The 23,703-nt window shown below is 37.1% G+C and overlaps 2 protein-coding genes across 2 annotated transcripts; both read left to right on the top strand.

The window, feature by feature from the left end:
- The first annotated feature begins 17,336 nt into the window (after positions 1–17,336).
- On the top strand, positions 17,337–20,517 carry LOC131017603 (uncharacterized). The gene is made up of 6 exons (XM_057946414.1): positions 17,337–17,535; positions 17,639–17,713; positions 18,758–18,846; positions 19,071–19,155; positions 19,377–19,458; positions 19,868–20,517. The coding sequence occupies exons 1-6, from the start codon at positions 17,365–17,367 to the stop codon at positions 19,900–19,902; spliced, it is 537 nt and encodes a 178-aa protein (XP_057802397.1). The 5' UTR covers positions 17,337–17,364; the 3' UTR covers positions 19,903–20,517.
- Positions 20,518–21,930: 1,413 nt separating this feature from the next.
- On the top strand, positions 21,931–23,197 carry LOC131017590 (F-box protein At3g07870-like). The gene is made up of 2 exons (XM_057946396.1): positions 21,931–22,171; positions 22,271–23,197. The coding sequence occupies exons 1-2, from the start codon at positions 22,074–22,076 to the stop codon at positions 23,055–23,057; spliced, it is 885 nt and encodes a 294-aa protein (XP_057802379.1). The 5' UTR covers positions 21,931–22,073; the 3' UTR covers positions 23,058–23,197.
- The last annotated feature ends 506 nt before the right edge of the window (positions 23,198–23,703 follow it).

The following is a 23,703-nucleotide window of genomic DNA, read 5'->3' on the forward strand; positions in this document are numbered from 1 at the left end:
AATCCAGGACTGCTGTAAGGCGAATTCCCTGGTTCGATCAGCTTCAAATCAAGGTGTTCCTTGATTATACTTCTCATATCCTGTTGATCTTGAGTGTTCATCAGGATAGGTTTGAATCTTACAAACTCATGCTCCTTTCCAGTTTTAACTTTCAAGGTAGCTTTGAGCTGATTCTTGTCCCACCATGCCAAAGGATTCTCATGGTAACACTTCTGGATCCTTCTTTTGGCATCGGCAATGGACACCTGTTCTTCTTCCCTAATATCTTTGTGTGATATTAAAGAGACTTTGAGGATTTGTGTTTCCTCTTCGGAGAGGTCTGGGAATCCTTCAGCCCTACATTTGAGCAGAACGTCTCTAAATCTCCGTTGATCCTTCATTTGTGGTCTCCGGAGTCTACCATCATCACCACGCTTGCTGCGGAATTTGACTGGCATCGAGCGATTAAAAGCTCATTCAAGCCTTTGCACAATGATTTTGTGGTCACAATTAGTTGTGAACACCAACCGCCTGGCTTCATTGTCCTGCATGTATCTCTTGAACGTCTGCAGAAAATTGTTTCCGAACAAAATATCTGCTCCAGTATCATGGAAGTAGATCGGTGGCGTCTTAACCTTGTACCAAGGTGTTTGTCCTGCTCCGTCGATCAATATTTCTGTCTGTTTCACTCCCTTTGATAGGAGCAATATCTTTTTGGAGAAATCCTTTCCCGCAATTCGAGGCAGTTCTTCTTCAACTTCTGCTGGAAAGACTCCTCGTTTTGCTGTACAGATTCCTGCTCCTGAATCCACATAAGCAGCAAAGTATTCTGCTTTGAATTTCTCGTATAACATCCCTACTGAGATGTATATTGAGAATGGGCTTATCATTGGATCATCAACCTTCTTCCACCGATTGTGATCTCCATTCCATTTGCTTTCCATGACCATGGTTGATATTGGTCAAGGAAATTGCGTCCTTAAATCAGGACATCAGCTTCTTGTCCGGCTTGGCCTTCGACTTGGATTTCAAATCCTCCGACCTCCAGTGTTCCGATATATCGGTTGCTTTCTGGATTCGCCAAGTAATACAACATGTTGCAAGGAAATTGATTTTTCCTTTCGGTTGTATTAATTCTTGTAGAAACCTTTCTCCATCCTTCAGGGCATTTGAGTTTTACCCTTATGTCTGAAGCTGGTATTTCTTGAATCGCCCTTCTCTCATAAGAATGAGAGAAACTTCTTTCTAAAGGCCTTGAAGTTAGCCTATCTCCTTGGAATGATAGCCTTGGTGCTCCCAATCTGAGACTTTGATTGTGATTTAGCACCTGCTTGTCTCCAATCTCGATATCAATTTCCGTAATCTGGGGAATTTCCACTCGGTTTGGATTGACGGCCTTGGCTACTTCTTTGAATATTTCTGGTACTTCAATGAATTCCTTTCCCAGAAATAATTCCGTGTGATGGGAATTTGATAGGGCATACGATACTTGATATGAAAGCGAGTATGGCCTATTTCCTCCCGTCATAAGATCCTTCCTCTTGTAGTCCTGATAGAGTGTCAGGGCTCGACTGAAGGATGAATCCTGTAGATTATAAGCGATTTGAGGGTAAAGCTCGGTTATAATCTTTTTGGCATAGAGATTGCCTGAGAAAGCTCCAAGAACTGAGTCTTTGGCATCTCTAATCCTCTTGTCGCAAAGTGTGACATCAATCGGCTGGTCTGTCCCAGGTGAGAGAGCAGATTTGATTACCAACTGGATTGCTCCAATATGAATCCATTTCATCGTACTGGCGACTTCTGGCTTCATTCTTTTGAGATCCCGCCTGATATCTTCGGCTGGAACAAGTTGGATCTCCACCTGTTCGCTAATATTTTCACCACGCCGCAAGTATACGGGTAGTTGTAATATATGGAAGCAAGGTCGTATCCCACAAGGATTAGTAGTTCAATCTAGTGATTATCCTAATTCATTTTACTCGACTATTTAGACTAAACGATTGAGTGATTGGTTTGATTATCTAACTAAATACTTAACAAGTGCAAAGACAAATAAAAAATCAAATAAGCAAAGTGGATAAATAAGATGATTAAGGCGATTTAGGGACTAGGCATCGATGATTAAGCAAAGGACTTCAATTATAACTCAATACTAATCTTGACGAACCTAATTATCTAGAGTGATCTCCCAACTAGTTCTAGCCCCCTCCCGGACGACTAAAACGGTAGATTACGGGTCATAGTTGCCGTCCCCGGTCAACTTCTAACCTATAACTCCCAAAAGCACACAAAGATCGACATACTCTCACCCAACTCTCAACCTCCCGGTTATCGAATTGATATGTTTCAAACACCTTATCTATTGCAATTATCCTCTCCCGATTCAAAGTGCAAATTAGAAATGCATAGAATGTGGCCAACAATCCATACAAGAATAAAACAAGGGTTTGAAAAGATAATGTGCAAATGAACAAACAAGATTTATATTGAGCATAAATAATCAATCCATTACAATAATCATCTAGCCTAATCCCCAAATCAAAGAGAAATTTAGCCTAACATGTTCAAACACAATAAACCAAAATCAAAGAAATACATAAATGAAAGAGAGAGTAAGAAGTGACAAATCCTATTAATGAGCTTTCTTCAATCTTCTCTCCTCTTCAATGCCTTCAATCTTGGTAAAAGATGTGGTAATGGAGGCTAGGGTTTGGTGTGAATGAATTGGGGAAGATGGAAATGGGTGAGTATGAGGTTGGGGATGATGAATAGTGTGAGGAAAAGGGGGAGAAAGGGGTTTAAGGGGTGAAAAACCCGACTGGGGCCCACTTGGGGAGGCTCCGCCCTTTTCCCGCGGTCCTGGCCCGCGCCCGCGGCCGGCAAACGTGGGGGAGAGTCAGGGGACCCGCGGTCCCACCCCGCGGCCGCGGGTGGTGACCGCGGGTGTCTCCTGAGTCGGGGGCAGCTGACCCGCGGTCCCACCCCGCGGCCGCGGGTGGTGACCGCGGGCTACTGGGCGTATTGCGCAGACCGCTCGTTTTGCTCCGTTCTCCCTCGTCCGGACTCGGATTTGGTCGCCGTTTGCGCTCACGGATTCCTCTCGAGACGTACTTCAATATCATATCTTCAAAATCCTCCAATTAATCCTTGAGTTTTCCTGAAATTACTCCAAAACTACACAAAGATATCAAATCTTCATAAAACTAAATATTCAGGCACAAACAAGCATTCACAAGCAAAACATGAAGGGAAATGACAACAAAACATGTGGAATTGAGGTACGAAAACCATGTTTGTCAACCCCCCCAAACTTAAAGTGTTGTTTGTCCCCAAACGACGAAGAGAAGAGAAATAAAAGTAAACAAACATGTAAGCATGAATTGGTGTCATTTCAAGGGCTTCAACAATTTTAAAAATCTTTCAAAAGTGTATCACAAGCAGAAATGCATTCCAAGAAGTCACAAGTGATAGTGAGTTCAATATTATAGCATCGAAGCTTGAATCCTCACAAGGTGGATGTTTCAATGACGCACTCAACTCTCAAGTGTTTAGAATGGACGTGTTTGCACTCAAATTGAAACAAGTATGCAATCTACCATAAGCTTGCCATTTATCCTAACTCTCTATACTTCAATGTGTTATAAATAAAGATCAACAAGGGCTTTTCTTTAGGTTGCAATGAGAGCTCTTTGGTGAGGTGAGGTGTTTATAGGCAAAGTGACTCATATCCCATACAATTTCCAAATTGAATAAGTCATATTCACCATTGTTCTTTTCTAATCAATCAACCAATATCCTCACATTTCTTCTTTTTCACCCTATGAATACTTATCAAGACCATGATTCAAAAGGCAAATCAATCCCCTTTATACTTCTTTTATTCAACATTTCTTTTTGCTTTTCTTTTTCTTTTCTTTTCTTTTGGAGCTCATAGGGGATTAGTGATTTTCACTCAATCAAAGTTAGACAAGTAATTTCAATCATTTCTCATACATTTTCATCAAAGTAACCACTAACAATCTAAGTTCTACCCATCATTGGTTAATTCAAAGAAAGGCTATAAGGCACAAAGATGGTAAACTAGGATCGCATGAGAATTTGGACACAATTTAAGTCAAGTGGCTAACAAGGATGGCCTTAAATCACTTCAATATTAACAACACATCTACTTTTATTTTCAAGAGAGGACTCATGGCAAGTTCTAGAGATCAACACACATGCTCAAATGATTTACACTCAAGAACAAAATGAGATTGTAAATGTATGACAATCAAAGGCTCAATTCTCACAAGCTCATTTTGTTTTTCAAGTTCTTGGAGGTACAACATTTAGCTCACTTGTCACAAGTTCAAACTTTTCATGCATAATCCACAAGTGATACACACAATTTTTCCAAAAACAAAATTCATATCATAAGCCCAACACACATTTTATCCAACTCATGTTTTTCAACAATCAAGCTCAAACTCAAGAGACATGGAAAAGCTCAAGAAAATAGACAAAATCTCATTATTCAAAAACTAAACTAACTAAATAAATAAACAACGGAATAAATGAGATAAGTAACCTATCTTCACCCTCCCCCCAAACTTATTTCACACAAAGGAGAAATAAGTCTGGATGAAGGAGAAAATGGTCACTTGTCTCGTACTCACAAGCGAGGTGGAGGCTTAGGCGGTGGCCATTTCTCATCAAATTTGCAAGCTCCATCCGCCGCGATCCAAAAATATGGTGGCTTTGCAATTCTTGAGACATCCCGGGCGTCATGGTAATCTCGTTCACCATCTAGAGTATCACCACACTCAAACAATTCCTTATTAGGCAAATCAAAATAAAAATCAAAAGATGAACATAAATAAAAGTGAAAGAAGCAAGCCTTCGTAGAATCGCCCGTGTCGAGGTAAGGATCGACAAAATTTATGACTTTGCATTCTTTGAAGCTTGTGCAGTCTTCATCTTTTTGGAATTGTAGAGGTTGCATTGGAAAAGTTGGGCTCTCGACTTCAAGGGATTTGGAGAATTGATCCTCATCTTCTTCAACTTCTTGAGGCTCTTCACTTAGCATTGGCATTGGTTCCTCATACAAGGTTCCATTTTGTAGGCTAATGGCCATGCACACATCATCAATTCGCTTTTGATTTTCCATAGTGGTAGCCAAAGACTTTCTTTGCTCTTCTAGCATAACATCCGAGTTTGCTATACTTTTTTCTATCCAAGCTTGTGTAGCTATGAAGCATTGTAGAAGATCGTCTCTAACATTCGGTTTCTCCTCTTGATAGTACCGATTTCCCCCTTGAAAGCTTTCTTTAGTGAAATAAGAATTTTCATAATTCCAACTATTGAAATGGTCCTCATACTCCAATGGTGATTGCCACTCCATGGCATTGCACCCCATGTCATAATACTCGCCATAAGAAGGTGTGGGTTGGAAAGCTTCTTGAATAAATGGTTGCCTACAATTTCTTTTTGCTTCTAAAACTCGCAACTTAAGTTGCATCATCGCCAATTGTAGTTCGAGTTGCTCAACCAACTCATTCCTTCCATCATCCATTTAATATTTTTGGTGTTGTGTAACAATTTTCTTTTTCATCACCCTACCAACCAACAAAACAACGAGTCAAAACAAACATCTTAAGATAGAAAACAAAAATAAATCAAGTAAAATGTCTAAAGTAGTTAAGCACAATGATTCAAAATATCACAAACAATTAAACTAAACTAATCCCCGGCAACGGCGCCAAAAACTTGTTCGCTAATATTTTCACCACGCCGCAAGTATACGGGTAGTTGTAATATATGGAAGCAAGGTCGTATCCCACAAGGATTAGTAGTTCAATCTAGTGATTATCCTAATTCATTTTACTCGACTATTTAGACTAAACGATTGAGTGATTGGTTTGATTATCTAACTAAATACTTAACAAGTGCAAAGACAAATAAAAAATCAAATAAGCAAAGTGGATAAATAAGATGATTAAGGCGATTTAGGGACTAGGCATCGATGATTAAGCAAAGGACTTCAATTATAACTCAATACTAATCTTGACGAACCTAATTATCTAGAGTGATCTCCCAACTAGTTCTAGCCCCCTCCCGGACGACTAAAACGGTAGATTACGGGTCATAGTTGCCGTCCCCGGTCAACTTCTAACCTATAACTCCCAAAAGCACACAAAGATCGACATACTCTCACCCAACTCTCAACCTCCCGGTTATCGAATTGATATGTTTCAAACACCTTATCTATTGCAATTATCCTCTCCCGATTCAAAGTGCAAATTAGAAATGCATAGAATGTGGCCAACAATCCATACAAGAATAAAACAAGGGTTTGAAAAGATAATGTGCAAATGAACAAACAAGATTTATATTGAGCATAAATAATCAATCCATTACAATAATCATCTAGCCTAATCCCCAAATCAAAGAGAAATTTAGCCTAACATGTTCAAACACAATAAACCAAAATCAAAGAAATACATAAATGAAAGAGAGAGTAAGAAGTGACAAATCCTATTAATGAGCTTTCTTCAATCTTCTCTCCTCTTCAATGCCTTCAATCTTGGTAAAAGATGTGGTAATGGAGGCTAGGGTTTGGTGTGAATGAATTGGGGAAGATGGAAATGGGTGAGTATGAGGTTGGGGATGATGAATAGTGTGAGGAAAAGGGGGAGAAAGGGGTTTAAGGGGTGAAAAACCCGACTGGGGCCCACTTGGGGAGGCTCCGCCCTTTTCCCGCGGTCCTGGCCCGCGCCCGCGGCCGGCAAACGTGGGGGAGAGTCAGGGGACCCGCGGTCCCACCCCGCGGCCGCGGGTGGTGACCGCGGGTGTCTCCTGAGTCGGGGGCAGCTGACCCGCGGTCCCACCCCGCGGCCGCGGGTGGTGACCGCGGGCTACTGGGCGTATTGCGCAGGCCGCTCGTTTTGCTCCGTTCTCCCTCGTCCGGACTCGGATTTGGTCGCCGTTTGCGCTCACGGATTCCTCTCGAGACGTACTTCAATATCATATCTTCAAAATCCTCCAATTAATCCTTGAGTTTTCCTGAAATTACTCCAAAACTACACAAAGATATCAAATCTTCATAAAACTAAATATTCAGGCACAAACAAGCATTCACAAGCAAAACATGAAGGGAAATGACAACAAAACATGTGGAATTGAGGTACGAAAACCATGTTTGTCAGTGATCTCAATTGGAAGCTCCAATTCTCGACTGGTAACGCCGAAATAGACATGATGCCTCCTTTTGAATGGACTCAAGCTATGTAAGACTTGATTCATTCTTCCGGTAGAAAACCCTTGGTATGTTTGTACCTCTTCGGTTTCCTTCTTGAGTTTTTTCACGAGCTTCTTCACCACCTCTTCTTGTGGGATTAGAAAATGGCTAGTAAATCCATTCTGATCCTCCTTTTGAGTGTGAAAAACCTCGTTCTCTTCTTTAGTCTGACTCGTCTCCGGTTGATCCATCGGTCAAATCCAAATCTTCAGAGCTAAAGACTTCTTCTTGCTCGTATATACTCTCGTCAGAGGATATATCTTCGAATTGATACACATGTATCAATTCTTGGTGGTAGAGAGCGTCTTCGATATCCGGTGTGGATTCGAATTTCCTTATCCCTCTTTTCTCGTTGTCTGGGCAATTGGTAGAAATATGCCCATTTGCTCCGCATGTCCAGCAGTTGCAATCTTTAAAACTTTCATTTGTTTTGGCTTGGGTTCGCCTGAAAGTTTTTCTTGTCGGAATCCGCTTCTGAGATGAAAACCGGTTCCTTGATGGTCCGCTCCGTTGGCCTGATTTATAGGAGCGTGCCTTCTGTCTGGTCCACATAGTTCTTGGCTTCCAAGAACTTCTCTTTAATTTCCTTTCATAGGGTTGGTACCTATGTTTCTTTCTGCTTCTCCGTTGATACAGTAACTCAGCTCCAATCTCTGTTGGAAGATCAATGTTGTCGCACATCAATGGAGTCCCTTTGTTGATTTTTCTCAATTTCTTGAGATTTCTCTGGTCTTTTGCTTGCTGGCACCATTCTGACAGCTTCTTGTGGACATAAGACATTCTCCTTGATGTACTATCGAGGGGGAATGCGCCGGGTGACTTGTAATCGTTGATAAACATTTCTCTCCATGGGCTCGGAAACTTCAGAAAGAAGAGATCCATGGCGATCTGATCATCCACTAGCCCCATATGTGTATATAAGGCATATAAGCGTAGAAATTCATCGAGAGCTTTTGGCTCCAGAACTACCAATCTCAAGCTATAGAGTGCTTGTTGGTATTTGATACGCTTTTCTTCTCCTGCACCTTCAAAGAATCCCATTCCAAGAAAGTGAACTTTAAGATATTCCGTTGCCTTTTCAAGAATCTCACATGGCGATTCTTTGGCAAACAGCTCGTTCTTCTCGTGGATTTTGATGTTGTCCCAAAACTGTTTTGCCATTCCAGCAAAACTTGCCTCGAAGATTTTGATAAATTCATTTTTATCATACTCCACAGTGGCAACCACGATCTTCATTGTTGATGCCCATTCATCGATGAGTGATTCCCAACTCTTGAAGCTTGCTTCGTCAATGTTGAGAACTAACCCATATGGATGGATTGGCTCGAGTATAGCCTTTCCTACATGAGTTTCCTGTAGTCTGCGTCGTCTTCTAGTTCGTTGGAGGCTACCTGCTTCTTCACGAACTTCAGCCCTCCTGGAAGATGTAGAAGGATCTTCCCGTAGGATTTCGACTTTGGGTTCGAAACCTCCTTGGTTCATCTTTAGATCAACCATCTTCAAATTAGCAAATGATTCTGCTAATTCTTGTAGATCTTCAAGTCCAATTCTTTCGAGGTTATTCATGATTTTTCCCTCTCAAGAACCGGGCTATTTCTTCTGTCTGCAGCTTTTTGGGTGCTGCATCAACTGGTCGAGGGTATGTCTGATCTTTGGACCATGTATTCCGAATTTTCCCGGAACATGGTTTTCGCCTTTCAATGTCCTCCACCTTTTTCTTGATATCACACAATAGGTTTAGAATTTCCTCCTGTTTGAGTGATATTTTACTCATTTCCATCGGTAGCTCATACAGCTTGACGCCATAATATTCTACCATTTTCTGAATCTCCCGCAAGTTGACGTTGTTGGAAGAGCTAGGCTCGATCTTGTGGTAGCTTGGAAAAGCTACTCCCGCCTTGTCTTTTGGTTCCATCAAGTATGATATTGTTGATGGAGGTTGTCTCTGGCTCGTCGGTTTGCCGATATAGCTTCGGCATTCTCCAATAGGGCATCAAGATATCCCTGGATGTTCGTGATAATTTCACGAACAGTCTCCTCGTCCTCGGTAATGTTGATCATAAGGGATCGCCAATACCATCGTAATTCGCCCAATAGGCGACTGTTGTCTCTCTCCAAAGATTGGAGAGAAATCCTGTATACAAGACATCTCGGACACTCGTCCGGATCCATAAATTTCAATGGAGTCTCCTCCCATATAGGTTAATCATAAAATAAATTAAATATAATATAATTCCTCAATAAAAACCCGCTCTGATACCATTTTAGGCGAACGTGGGTTAAACAAATTATATCTATGGTTTTTGGGGTAAATCTATAAAAGGTCATTTAAAGGGGGTTAATTTTAAATATTCAAAACATGGAAAGGGGCAATTTGAGACAAATCTCAAAGTTGGTGTATTATTTTACAACTTTGAAAGGTAAGGAGAAAAACAAGAATTGGCTCAAAGTTCATGTATTTTGGTGCCAATATCCCTTATTTGAATAAGAATTATGAACTCGGAAATGAGATATGAGTCCGTTAAGACGTTTTTGAAATTATAACTTTTTTTGACGATGAATAGTATAATTGCTATTTCGTCTTTTTGCCGACTTTCAAAATTTTAAGTGCACGTCGTCGAGAAATATTCTTAGTTTTTCGTTACGAGTTCAATAATGAAAGTTTTTATTTTTGGAAGACGAGTGAATAGTAAACCGAAATTTATCGATAAACGAATAGAGCTCGTTTATTAGAATTTCGAGAATGAGCTTGCGTTTTCTATATTTATATAGAATTACGAGTGTAATGAAAGTGAGTGGGAGTTGAGAGGGCGAGTAACGAAGAGTATGAATAGTTAATCGTTAAATCGAGATGAAACGAGTTATTTAACGATTAATAAAATGATTAAATTCCTAAATATCTACCTACCCCTACCCTAACCACCCCCCAAACCGCCCAAAGCCCCATTCCCTTAATATCTCGGCTGATATTCAGCCAAACACTTAATCACTTTAATCACACAAGCACTAACACCTAAAACACGCACAACACTCACGCCTTTTTCCTTTAAAGCTTGGGTGGAGCTTTTGAGCTCCGTTTTGAGCGAGGAGACGGGCCCCGATCATCTTTTCGAATACGTATCTAGGTAGGTGTCATCTCTACCTACGTTTTGGTGGTTATATTTTTGAGTTTAGTCGACGTCGAAAAAAATCGATTTCTCGACTTTATTTTGAAACGATGTCGGATCGTCGTGAATTTTTAATATGTTGTTCCTAGGGGTATGCTAGGATTGTTATATATTAAATTCGTATTTTTCCAAGCACGAAATTTGTATGAGTTTTTAGAGCATGATTATTTAAATTCGTGACGCTTGGGACGTTGCATGATGAATATTATTGCATATATATGTTCTACGATATCACATGAGCATGCTATATTAATTTGGTAATTTTTGAAAAATGCTAGAAACGGGAAGAATGAGGACCGAATGATTTGATGCCCGGATATGGATAATTGAGTTTTAATTGAGTTAATTTGAGCATGCCAATATGTTTAGAATAATTAAAAGTATTTGTATTTATATTTTGGGAATTTATTTTCATTATATACAAATTTTTTAATTATTCGATGATTTACTAGGTTGAAATATGTAGAGTATGTGAAGTCATGTAAATAAACTAACACTTCATATGACTTAATGATATGTTAGTATGACTACATGAATTATTTAAGTATTTATGAGATGAGCATAAGTAAGTTATTGAGCTTTTTGAGTTTGCATAAGAAATGCATATAAAATAGCCAAGTATGAGAATTGCATGAGTTAGATTTATTATATTTAAATGAGATAAATAAACTAGAGAAGCATGTTAATTAATTTAAGTTGGAATTTAGTATTTAATTACTAAGTCCGAGATTTAGTTGAGAATTTTGAGCATATTAAATTGTTAAGATATAATTTATTATTTGAGTTTGATATCAATTATGTGTCTAAATGGAGTGAGTGTGAGAGTTATGATTAACGCACATAAATGTTGATATCTGACATTCGAACATTTGGTTTCGAGTATAAATGATAGTTGACTGATAAAGAGTCTTTGATGCTTTTAAATTGTTGGTTTGTGTTGATGAGATGTCAAGATGTTAAGTTTTGAGTCGAGAGACGAGTTCACGTGGTGGGATTCCCGCGTTGAAATCTCGTGGCTGACGCTATGTACGAAGAGGTCATGCTGAAATTATTAGTGAATATTTTGATATATCATCAAATTATCATTATAATTTCTTCTTGAAATTAGGATTTGAGCATAATCAATTCCTGTTGACTTGTAACTCAAATACCTGCCTAATGGAAAGTTTAACTTTCTAATAGGTTAATGGCTATAATTATTGATAACTTAGAAAATGAACATTAGAGATACTGATGTTTCATAAAAGAGTTTAGATTAATAATTGAGTTTTCTTTTTAATGACACTTCTTCTCATCGATTCTTCATAACGATGAAGGTCCTTTTGGGGAGTAAAGACGTGGGGGAAAGAGTGATATTCCCCGTTGATACAAAGACACAACGAGGTGGGCTTTTCTACTCTAAAATAAAGATGCTTACGCGATTTATGTATTGATTTATGATTGAATTGAAAAACTATTTTGAAGTTATTGCATTGCCAAAATATTTGAGATTTTAATATGTTATCTATCTGTCTGAGCATAATGATATCGGTTCTACGCGAGGTAGAATTAGTGTACACGGTAATCGTGAGTCAGCTTTCAGGTTGGCCGATTACAGTGTTGCAGAGGGAGGCCTCCCTCTCAGTACATGAGTTAATAGATATGGTACTTACTTGAGAACATAGACTGACCAGTCAACTTTGAGAAATGAAAATGAGTTTAGCGAACATGAGGCTTTTAGACAAATCCCTTATGTTTTGTTTAAGAATGGCAATGATAATATTTATAGCTTTATAAGCATGAGATGTTTGGCATGTGTTCATTGAGTGCTTTGTACTCAGCCCTGCATATGTTTTCTAAATGTGCAGGTTGAGCCGATGTGGTGATGGTGCTGCAATGAGCGGAGTCCCCAGGGTTGTTAATAAATAAAGTTAACATGTCTAGAATATGTCTTCATAGTTCATACATATGTCTAGCTACTTTCCGCTGCAAACTACTTTCGATGTTATGTTATGTCGTACTTTGAGTCTTAAGAGAATGGTTTCCTATGATGTATAACTTGAATTAATGTTATTAATTGAGTTTTATGTCATCTTTCATATACTGTTTAATTGAGCATTAATGAGTAATTATGACGAGTTTTCTTAAGTTGAGTAAATTTTACGGTTCCAAATGACGCCCCTTTCTTCCCCTTATTCTTTAATCTCATCCCTAATCGTAGATCACTCGGCTTAACTATCCTTAGTTAAGGCGGGATGCGACAGATCGTCTCCCTTTGGGATAGAAATTAATAACTTCTTACAGATCTTCTCCCAACAAATGATTGCTTTTAATTTGATTATTGTATCTTTTATTGCTTATTTTATATTGTATGCTTGAACAATTGGGGGCCGGGTAGACCTAGTAAATTAGAACAATTGTGGTTAACATAGTTGCTGGTAGAGTCGAGCACTTGGTAGTTATGATAGTGGAGTTATGTTGCCGAAATTTCGTTTGATTCAAGTAGTTTATGATATTTTATTTATTTTTTTTCAATGAGAATTTACAAGAATGAGTGATAATCGTCTGTGGATGTATGCGAGATACAATGATCGTTCTGCATTTGAAACGGGACTTGAAGGTTTCCTTGAGTATACGATAAATGAAACGACTTACACAGATGGAGTAGGTAATATTAGGTGTTCGTGTAGAAAGTGTAAACACAAGGCCTGTTTATCTGTGTCTACAGTCAGATAACATGTTATTAGACGTGGGTTTGTCCACAATTACATAACGTAGGTTTATCACGAGGAAGCACCAGTGTATAGGCCGCCAGAACCTATTAGAATGGATAAGGATGATGAGTCATACAATAACTACAAAAGGATGGTGTATGATCATGTTGGTCCTAGTAATATTGAATATCCTCCAAATCTCGAGGAGCCGCCCAATCATGTCCCTCAACAAATTTATAACATGTTGAACTCAGCCGATAATCCATTATACCCTGCCTGTGATACTTACTCACAGTTATCCTTTATGACACAATTCATGAGCATAAAGGTTGAAAACCACATGTCAGAGAGATGTTTCAATCAGTTATCTTCGCTTTTTCAAAAGGCTTTACCGAAGGATAACAACTGTCCCTACGACTTCTATAGTACGAAGAGAAATCTGCGCGGTTTGGGTTTGCCAATAGAGAAGATCGATTGTTATGTGACGAAGCCGTCGTTTAAGCTTCGTGCAAATAAATTTATCATGTGCCTACAACTAGGTTAGCTAGCAGTAAGTCCAGAGTCGAATCTACAGGGAACTGAGTGTAATCTCTCCTGCAAGGGTGCCACTAAAAATAATTTTGTTTCTGATGGTTCTGACCACAACTTGTTTATGGGCAGAACAAGGTTTCGGACCAAACTAAAATTACAAAAGTAACTTGATCAAATAGCAAAACGATTCTGACTTGAGTTTGACTCACTAAACATGAACTAGACACTCAGTCATTGGTTCAGAGATATTTCACTACACTTATATACCAGTTAGTTATAGTCAAAAGACAGCTACACCCCCAATTGTCATGCGTCACGCACGTAATAGTCCTCTGCCCAATCTATCCTTTCAATACATATATAACCCCTTAGAAGTTATTAGCTAATGGAAGTTAACTATCACAGGGAACATCCACTCCCTACGTTGGCCTCTCGCTTGAGAGTGTTTTGCCCAAGATGCATTAAGATTTAGATAGATCAAACTTGACTATTGCATGGAATATTTCACCACAGTCACGGCTCCAACACTCGTTATACTCTCCGGGGGTCGATGACATTTTGCCTTTGCCCAGAGGTTACTTGTGGCCAAAACTCCGTAGTTAACTAGTGATCAGTTAATTAACCAAGTTGCCCAAATTGTATTTTAATCAAATCTAGTGTATCGGGAATATACGCATGTAGTTATTTTGCCCAAATTAGATCTCTCGAGTTAAGTGTTCATGCTTAGATCATCTCGCCCAAATCAGAATATAAAATTAGCTAGACATAAAGTAAAGAACAAATGCAAAAGACATAATGAAAAACATAAAGGTAAAGTACTGAATTGATATTGCTTAAAGTAAATAAGTACTTACGGCCAAAAGTGTCGTTTCAAACATAAGCAAAAATAAAACTAACTACGCCCACAGCCTGGGCAAAGCTTAAACTTCAGCAAAATAAAATCCTTGCGCAGCAACTAGTCTCTGAATGGATTGCTCTCCAGGGAGCCCTTCGAGTATTAATCGAGGCGATTAGGGCTAGAGAAGGCCAAGTCCATGATGTTGCGGCTGGATCCAGAATCCTAGAGATGCGACCAAATCTTCAGACCTAATTTTGTCGAGATTTCTTTCCTTATATGGACGGAGTGCTGGTTTGACTCCGTCGGCCTTTTTTTTGTCGCTGCCACCTTCTGCCCATATCAAGCCTCCACACTGAGTTCCTACCTCGCCCGTCTGCTGCGCTACTTTGATCTTCCTTTCTTATCCTTCTCCTCTATGCCTGTTGGATCCCACTCGGTACTTATGGGCAAATGACTGATTTGCCCAACTTGTTGCTTTCCTCACACAACTCGTGGTTGCTACGGCCAAACAATATTTTATCGCCATTCTTTTTATGTCTATATTTCAATTTTGTATTGGGATTTCTCTGATTCTTTTTTTCTAGTACAATTATAATTATTATTATTATTATTTTTAAATAAAGAGCTATTGTGAGAAAATTGAAAACTGTGTTTAAAATTGGTCGAGAAAAATATATCAATGTGGGCCACCTCAACAAAATCTGGCCCAAATTCCTCTTAAAGAAATTTCTAATAAACCAAAGAAAAGCCCAAACAAAATAAACGAATACAGAAACAAAGAGCGGCAAATCTGCTGCTTCTCTGAGGTCTTCTCCGTTTGCGCCACCGCCACCTGCAAAGAGGAATTCCGCCTAGGGGTGGATCGGTACGGTATGCCAAAATTTTTTCGTCATACCGTATACCATACCGTAAATTGCGGTATGAGAATTTTCATACCGTTGCCGTACCGTACTTTTCGGTATACCGAAGATCGGCATACCGAAAATTTCGGTATGACAATTTCCATACCGTTGTCGTACCGATAATGCGGTATACCATACCGAAAGTCGGTATACCATACCATACGGTATATAAAAATTATTGGTATATTAATATCAATATATATAATATATAATATATAATACGTATATAATTTTTTATTATATATAACATAATATATACGTAACCCTATAACTTTTAAAATTATTTTAGTACATTATAATTAAGTTAAATTATCAACTTAGATAACAATGAAATTATGTATATTATGTATCTAATACTTAATAAATAGTTATATTATTATTTATCTTTTTATGAGATATATCGTTAAATAATGCATTATATTGTTTTTATTTATATTCAAGGATTTAATGAGTATTGAATAATAATTTAATGAAAATATAGTAAGTATTTCATTGTTTGATATTAATTGTTTTTATTTATATTAGAAAAATAACATAATTATATTTTTTTCCCTTAATTAAATTAATCAAATATTTTTGGTTTAGTTTGGTATTCAATTCAAATTTTTGATATTCGAATACGAATTTTTGTGATTAACTCGAATACAAATATGAATATTTTGTTTGATTTGATTAGTTATCAAATATGATTCGAAAATTATAATGCTCGATTCAGTATTTAAAAATAAAGAATAAAATAGATATAAAGTAAAATAAACAAAAAATTAATATTTACTTAAATTAAAAATAATATTAATTAAAGCATTAAAAACATTGATTTCAAATTCAATTCATACGAAAGTATTTCATATTTTGAATTAAATAGTAAGAAGTCAAATGAAATAGTAGGAAGTATTTAAATTTATATTGTTTAAAATATACTTGTAAAAAATTGAAACGGATATTTGATTCGATTCGAATATTCGTGAATCAGTATACGAATCGACTATGAATAGCAAATAAAATTTGAAAGATATTCGAGTAACCATTGGAATATGCAATTATTTTTACGAATGTGAATCGAATCCAATAATATTCGCTTCAATTCAATTTGTTTACTTTACATCCGTAGAATTAACTTATTCTAAAATTATAGTCTACATGTATAATATAACTATATAGCTCACACTTATATAGCTATATATTATAATTGACTATATATTGATATTCTAGTTTCATCAGTAACCTAGTAAATCTTGTAATTATTGTTTGAGTTTTATATTTACTCAATTTATTTACTTTTCAAATTTTACTTATGACTTATTATTATCTATTAGTTAATTTTTTATATAACATGAATGTAACTTATTCTAAAGATATAGTTATTCTAGAATTAGAATTATAGTATGTAGACATATAAATATAGATATATATATGTATCTCATAATTGTATAGTTATGTAATATACTTGTATACTTTTCAAAGTCCTTTAGTTAAATAACATAGATGCAATTTATTTTATATTTATTCAATTTATTTACATGTTTTTAATTATTAATAAATATATATTTTATAAGTTGTCATTAATTTTTTAGTAATTATGAAAAAAAACTTTTTAATAATTTACCACTAATTATATATATATATATATATATATATATATATATATAATTTATTCTGACGGTATACGGGTTTTTTCGGTATATACCGGAACAACGATATATACCGATACCGCGGTACATACCGTTGCACGGTATATACCGAAACAACGGTATATACCGGTTTTTCGGCATATACCGCAGTATCGGTATATATCGGTATACCGCGGTATGAGGAAAATTGATACCGTTGCCGTACCGAAAATTTTCGGTACGGTACAATACCGTACCGAAATTTCGGTATTTTTTCGATACGGTAAGTGCGGTATACCGATTTTTCGGTATTTTGCTCCACCCCTAATTCCACCTCTCTCTCTCTAACTCTTAAGGAAAAGAATACAATGAAGGAGAGTGAAGAAGAGAACTTCGTGACGCCGGGTGATATGCTGGGGAAAGCTCTAGAGTTGAAACCTGGCTACGGCGCTTACTTCTTGTCCCACGATAAAGCCATAAACGCCTCTGTCACTGGATTCCGCTCTCTCACTCCTGCCCCTCCCGACTCCGACGACCCGGTAATCAAATGCCATAATTTTTTCTTGGATTGAATATTCAATTTTTTTGAATTTTTTTGATTTTTTGGGGGGGGTAATTTATTTGTGGATTGTTGTTTGTTAGAGGGCGACGGTGGAGGTGAAGGGTCACAAGGCACACGGTCCGGTGCCGGAGCCCGGAGTTGTCGTTACTGCAAGAGTAAGATTTTTCAATCTGCTGATTTTTTAATTTGTTTTAGTTGTGGAAGTTTAGTCGAATATTAGAAAGACTGATTTTGGTTTGTTTATGAGCTGAGTTAGAGCTTAATTTAGCTTACATTTTTATGTTTTTGGGGGTGTTTGGCTAAAGCTTATTTAGAGAGCTTATAATATGTTTCAAGGGCTCATAAGTCATAAGATGTAATGTGTAATGTCTCAAGAGCTTATAAGTTGTCAAAGTATTTAAATAATTGATCCCTAGAGAAAGAATGGTGTTAGAGAGATGAAACTGAAAGGGTATTTGCTGAAAATAAAAAAAATCATTGTAGGATTATTTTTGTAAAATGGTTGTTGCTTATATAAGGTTATGGAAAAATAATTTGGGGTTGAGGAACTTAATTTTTGAGAGCTTATAAGTTGTTGGAGCTTATTGTTACAGCATATAAGCTGTTTATAAGAGCTTATTTTGCCCAACACTTCTCAAAAGCTTATAAGTTGTTTTACGGAGCTCATAAGCCCAGCCAAACACCCCCTTAGTAGCCTCTTCAAATATAATCAACTTTGTATTCCTTCAAAATTGAATTATTTTCTTCTAAAAATATAATATGCGTACTATTATCTAGTTGATAGTCTTATATTTACAAGCTAACGAGCCGAACATTGTCAAGCTTAATTTCAAGTTGCGTATTTTAGCTCGACACATTTATTGATCTATCTATTGAGTTTGAGTTTATTTGGTTTTGCTTATGTCAATACTGCTGAAATGATTAGGATGCCTAGTGCACAACTAGCTTGTTTTGGAATTTGAGTTTTTAAGGGGAATCTAGTGGAGATTTAGATGGAAATTTTGTGAGATATGGTAGGGAAGTTGGATTTTGTATGGTTCTATTCTATATGCATTCCACGAGTTTATAGGCTGAATCCATTTGTAAAGCGCTTTGGTTTTAGAAAGCGATCATAGTTAAGAAGAGGTTGCTGATTGCAAGTTGTGCAAACTTGAGACGGTTCTGATTATGCTTATGTTTATTCCTTGTCCTTGTGACAGGTTACGAAGGTGATGGCTAAAATGGCTTCCGCAGATATAGTATGTGTAGGGCCCAAGTCCGTACGAGAAAAATTCACAGGCATCATTAGGTATGTGAAATAACTTTTACTCTTTTAGGCATTGTTGGCTTTTCTCTCGACTAATTGTGATTGAGACCACAGTTAATGCACATGATATCTTCATTGCGATTTTTTCACTTTCCAATTACCGGCATTGCTTTTATTTTGAGTGCTGTGGATGAGGAGTACCTTGTCTTGGAATCACTGATAGAAGTCCAAGGGTGTTTGTCACTAATTTTTTGAACATATGACAGGCAGCAAGATGTCAGAGCGACGGAGATTGACAAAGTAGAAATGCACTCCTTGTTCCGTCCTGGCGTCATAGTCAAAGCTTTAGTTGTATCCTCCATACCTGACCAACATATTTGTTTTTCGATAAATGTTGACACTTTTATATGCAAAACCTTGGTTAGATAAAATCTACACGTATTACTCTCTGTTTTTCTCTATCGCAATGTTTGAAATGGTTTAAAATTCAGTCTACCAATTGAGTTGATACTCACTGATTTTATTATTCGACATCATTGTTATGCTATCCTTAATGTTTCTCCCTTGAAAAGCTGTCCCTTGGTGATGCTCGAGCTTATTATTTGCCGACTGCAAAAAATGAACTTGGTGTTGTTTCAGCAGAAAATGTTGCAGGTACGAACTTCTCTCTCTGTTTATGCTATTGAAACTTGCCCACTTGGCTACCTTTGCAGCTACGTGTTTCATCAATTAATAATTGTGGATGACTTCCAATTATTAAGTATAATTTACTTTTCTTCGTATAATATCACCAGCCTTTGTCATTATAGCCTCTCTAAGGAACATATAGACGGGAGGCTGAAATTGTTCTTTTCGTCTCAACTTGCTTTCAATGCAAAAAGAAGCTTATGTTGTTTCTTATTTTGATTACTAATTTATGCCAAACTTGACAGCTTGTAAAACAATTCTAATAATAGGATTGCCAAACTTGCCACACATAAGGTCTTGGTTTTCCATTTAGTTCAAATCTTCCATTTAAGCATCTTTTTTTTGGCCTTAGATCATGCATTTTAAACTTGTGTAGGTGCAACAATGGTTCCTAGATGCAGTGCCCTCTAACAGGTCAAACTGAGCATAGAAAGTCGTGAAGATCGACGTCGTCTGAAAATAGGATCCCAAATTGGGAAATTGGTGGATGGGCTTTGGTGTTAGCACCTTAGTGGGCTACTGGCCCACCGAGCTATTCACCCATCTAACGGACCGGGCCACGATGGTCGAGTGCAGCGGCGAGGTCGTGAATTCCCGGGCCAACGACCAACACACGTCGACCCAAATGGGCTCGGGCCATTACGTGGAAGCCGGGTTCGGAAAAGCAAGCTATTTTCGTAACCTAGAGATCGTTGACTCCGACAATAGTCTAAGATCGGCCCAAGAAATATCAACTTCGGCTGAGAGCACGAATTGTTACTACATCAAGAAAAAGCCCGCAGTGCCCGTAATCATAAGGCATCCGGCCCAGCCCGAAGTCTGAATTCTTTTTCTAGTTTACTAAGATTTGTAGAATTGGTGCTATTTCCAATTCCGACCATGTTTTTGCTCGTTTCGATTTTCAAGTTTTGTATGTGTTTGTGGGGAAGGAAGTGTATTAGATAAGCATAAAACATGTAAGGGAATAGTTATATTTTATTTGGAAAAAGGTAATTATTAATCGTATAAAGTGTGGTTTTGTATTTCTTTACTTGGTGTGATCGGTTTCTACTTTCGGATAAGTTCATTTGTTGGCAAGACTAACATGCCCTACTATTTTATATGGGGGTTTGTTTTTAGTTTGATGGATTAGACAAGATTTAGTTTTATAGACAAAACTTAATTTTATAATGCGTTGTTTGGCTAAGCTTATAAGCCCCAATATCTTATAAAATATTTGAAGAATTTATAACAGGATTATTACCGTCTAAATACACCAACTTTGGGGATAGTTTGGTTTTACACATGAACTTTATTGTTGTAGTAATTTTGCCACAAATTCAATTTTTACACAAATTAAAGCTTATGTGTGGCAAGTCAAAATATCGACGTTTACTCATTGGACGTTTTAAAAAATAGCATCGTATAAGACATCTCTAAAGGATATTGTATAAGATATCTCTAAACCTCTAAATCGTAGGATTTTTATAGAGTTTGAACATCTAGAAATTGAATTTTTGATAAAATTGCTATAATATTAAAGTTCATGTATTTTTTTTTACACCTTTCAAAGTTCATGTACAAAACCAAACTACTCCCAAAATTGATGTATTGGCGCTAATAACCCTTTATAATATGTAGTTTCTCATTAGCTTATAAGTTGTCTAAATGTTTGGATAATTGAGCTTATAAACTAAATAGAGAAAATTCTTATTAGAGAGAAAATCGAAGAGAGATGAACTTAGTAGGGTAACAAATCATAGTTGTATAGTTTTTGTAAACTGATTATTGCATACTCCTTCTGTCCACAATATCGTTTCCACTTTTACTATTTTGGTCTGTCCACAATATCATTTCCACTTCCATTTATAATAGTAAGGACCACAAACTCCACTCACAACAATAGTGAGACCCAAGCTCCACTCACAACAATATTCACTACTATCAACATACTATTCGCTACTTTCTTAAAATTCGTGTTGTCTACAAAGTGGAAACGATATTGTGGACGAAATGAGTATAATATTATGAAAAAATATGTTAGGATATAGAAATTTATGCTTTTGAGAATTTATAAGTTGTTGAAACTTATTTTTACAACTAAGTTGTTTAGAAGCTTATTTTGTCAAACAATTTGAAGGCCTTATAAACTGTTTTAAAAAGCTTATAAGCTCGACCAAACACCTCTTAGACTCGAAACAATGTCGCTTATATAACTAGTCTGACCTTATAAGTCTTGGTATCCCTTTATAACAAAATCAATTTCGAACTAATTCAATCTTGAGCAATCTCAGGTCATTTAATCATGATAATGAGATGTAGTTTTTTTTTTTGGGGTGGGGGGAATTAGACCATGAGATGTAGTTGATAAAACAGTGATTTATAGTTTATCTTTTAGTTATAAATTATTATCTAATTAGAAATTTTATATTTTATATAATAAATATGAGTATTAAACTAGTAAAATATGGATTTACATTGAAATAATGGTTGACAATATCTAACCCGTGTGAAATAAAACTCTATTCCAATTATAACTCTGCAACCAAAAACCCTTTATCTTAAATACCTCGAACCCTCGAAAGCCACTGCCGCCGCCAGCTATGGAGATCCCAAACACTCGCCGAGATCTCGATCTCCCCCAAGAACTCACCGAAGAAATACTGTCAAGACTTGCGGTGAAATCTCTCCTGAGATTCAGGTGCGTTTCGAGGTCATGGCGCTCTTTGATTGACAGCAAACGATTCATCAAAACCCACCTCCAAAATGCATCTAGAAACACTGCTTTTTCCCATCACAGGCTCATTAATATGGAGTCCGTCCGTATAGTGGGGTGCTGTAATGGGCTGGTCTGCTGCTGCATTGATCTCAGGAGAGGGCGTTTCTTATTATGGAATCCTGCCACCAGAATCTCCATGGAATTACCACAATTGGTATTAGAGAATCGAGACCGGCCCTCGTCCATATCCGGATTCGGTTGGGATGAATCGAGCGGTGCATACAAGGTGTTTGTGGTTTTGCTTAGCAGTAGAAAGTTTATGGGTAGAGTTTATAGTTCAAACACAAATTCATGGAAAACAGTCGAGTTTTTTGACATCGGTTTGATACATAGTAAGGCGCATTTTGTTAGTGGAAAGCTTCATTGGCTTCACATTAAGAATACAGATGAGAGGGATAATTATGAAATTGCTACATTTGATTTGAAGAAGGAGGAGTTTGGAGTGATGAAGCTTCCACGTGGCGCAAAATCAGTGCGCTTGGGCGTGAACGAGGGTCGCCTTACCATGATATTAGAAAAGAAGAGAACATACTTTGATGTGTGGGTAATGAAGCAGGATTGTTGGGTGAAAGTGAGGGATGGTGTTGTTTATGAGCCTTGTGAAGTTCTTCCATCCGTAGCCCCATTTTGCGCAGTCGACGAGGCGGAGATTCGGCAAGTTCGTGGGTCGAATTTTAAGCTCTACGATCAAGCACGAGATGATGTGCATTCGCAGATGAAGAAAATTAGAGATTCCTTGCAAACGCATCTCTACATCGAAAGTTTAGTCTCTCCGGTCCCCGACAAGAATCTGTGCCGAGCGATTTGATTGCAGGTTACTCTCTTCATAAAAAGATAAATAAAATTCTATCAGAATAGTTTGAAGTAGTAGGCTTTGTAGGAAGAAAATATTCGAAAGAATCTTTAGTCTTTAATTTCTTATATATTTCATTGGGCGGTTTACTTTGGCAGCTGATACTTTTTTAGATTGATGAAGAAAACGAATTCTTATGAGTGTATTTCATTTTAGTTCATATTAACCTCATTTATCCCAAGAAAAAAATTATGTCACGATTAAGATCGGAATTCGGTTAAGTAAGGCAATATCAACTAGCAATATTTGATAATTGTGCTCTGGTTCTATTTACTTTCTATGATATGGCGCATATATAAGACTAGAAATTCTGCACCGCATAGGACGCCGTGTTTCTATAATTGATCCGTGAATTATGGAAATGACACTATCATGTTACATAAATATTGATATTAATTTGTTTTACAAATGACACTATCGTTTTATATAAATAACACTATTATCAAATTTAAAAATGATTATCGCATACTCCCTCCGTCCACGATATCGTTTCCACTAGTTTGAAACTTATTTTTACACAACTTAAGCTGTTTAGAAGTTTATTTTGTCAGATAATTTGAAGGCCTTATAAACTATTTTAAAAAGGTTATAAGCTCAGTCA

This window comes from Salvia miltiorrhiza, chromosome 3 (genome assembly GCF_028751815.1).
Source record: "Salvia miltiorrhiza cultivar Shanhuang (shh) chromosome 3, IMPLAD_Smil_shh, whole genome shotgun sequence".
Classification (NCBI taxonomy): Eukaryota; Viridiplantae; Streptophyta; class Magnoliopsida; order Lamiales; family Lamiaceae; genus Salvia; species Salvia miltiorrhiza.

Coding starts and splice junctions, on each gene's coding strand:
- LOC131017603 (XM_057946414.1), top strand. CDS start 17,365: ATGAAGGAGAGTGAAGAAGAGAACTTCGTGACGCCGGGTGATATGCTG. Junction 17,714..18,757: donor GAGTTGTCGTTACTGCAAGA/GTAAGATTTTTC, acceptor TCCTTGTGACAG/GTTACGAAGGTGATGGCTAA. Junction 18,847..19,070: donor AAATTCACAGGCATCATTAG/GTATGTGAAATA, acceptor AACATATGACAG/GCAGCAAGATGTCAGAGCGA.
- LOC131017590 (XM_057946396.1), top strand. CDS start 22,074: ATGGAGATCCCAAACACTCGCCGAGATCTCGATCTCCCCCAAGAACTC. Junction 22,172..22,270: donor AAATCTCTCCTGAGATTCAG/GTGCGTTTCGAG, acceptor TTCCCATCACAG/GCTCATTAATATGGAGTCCG.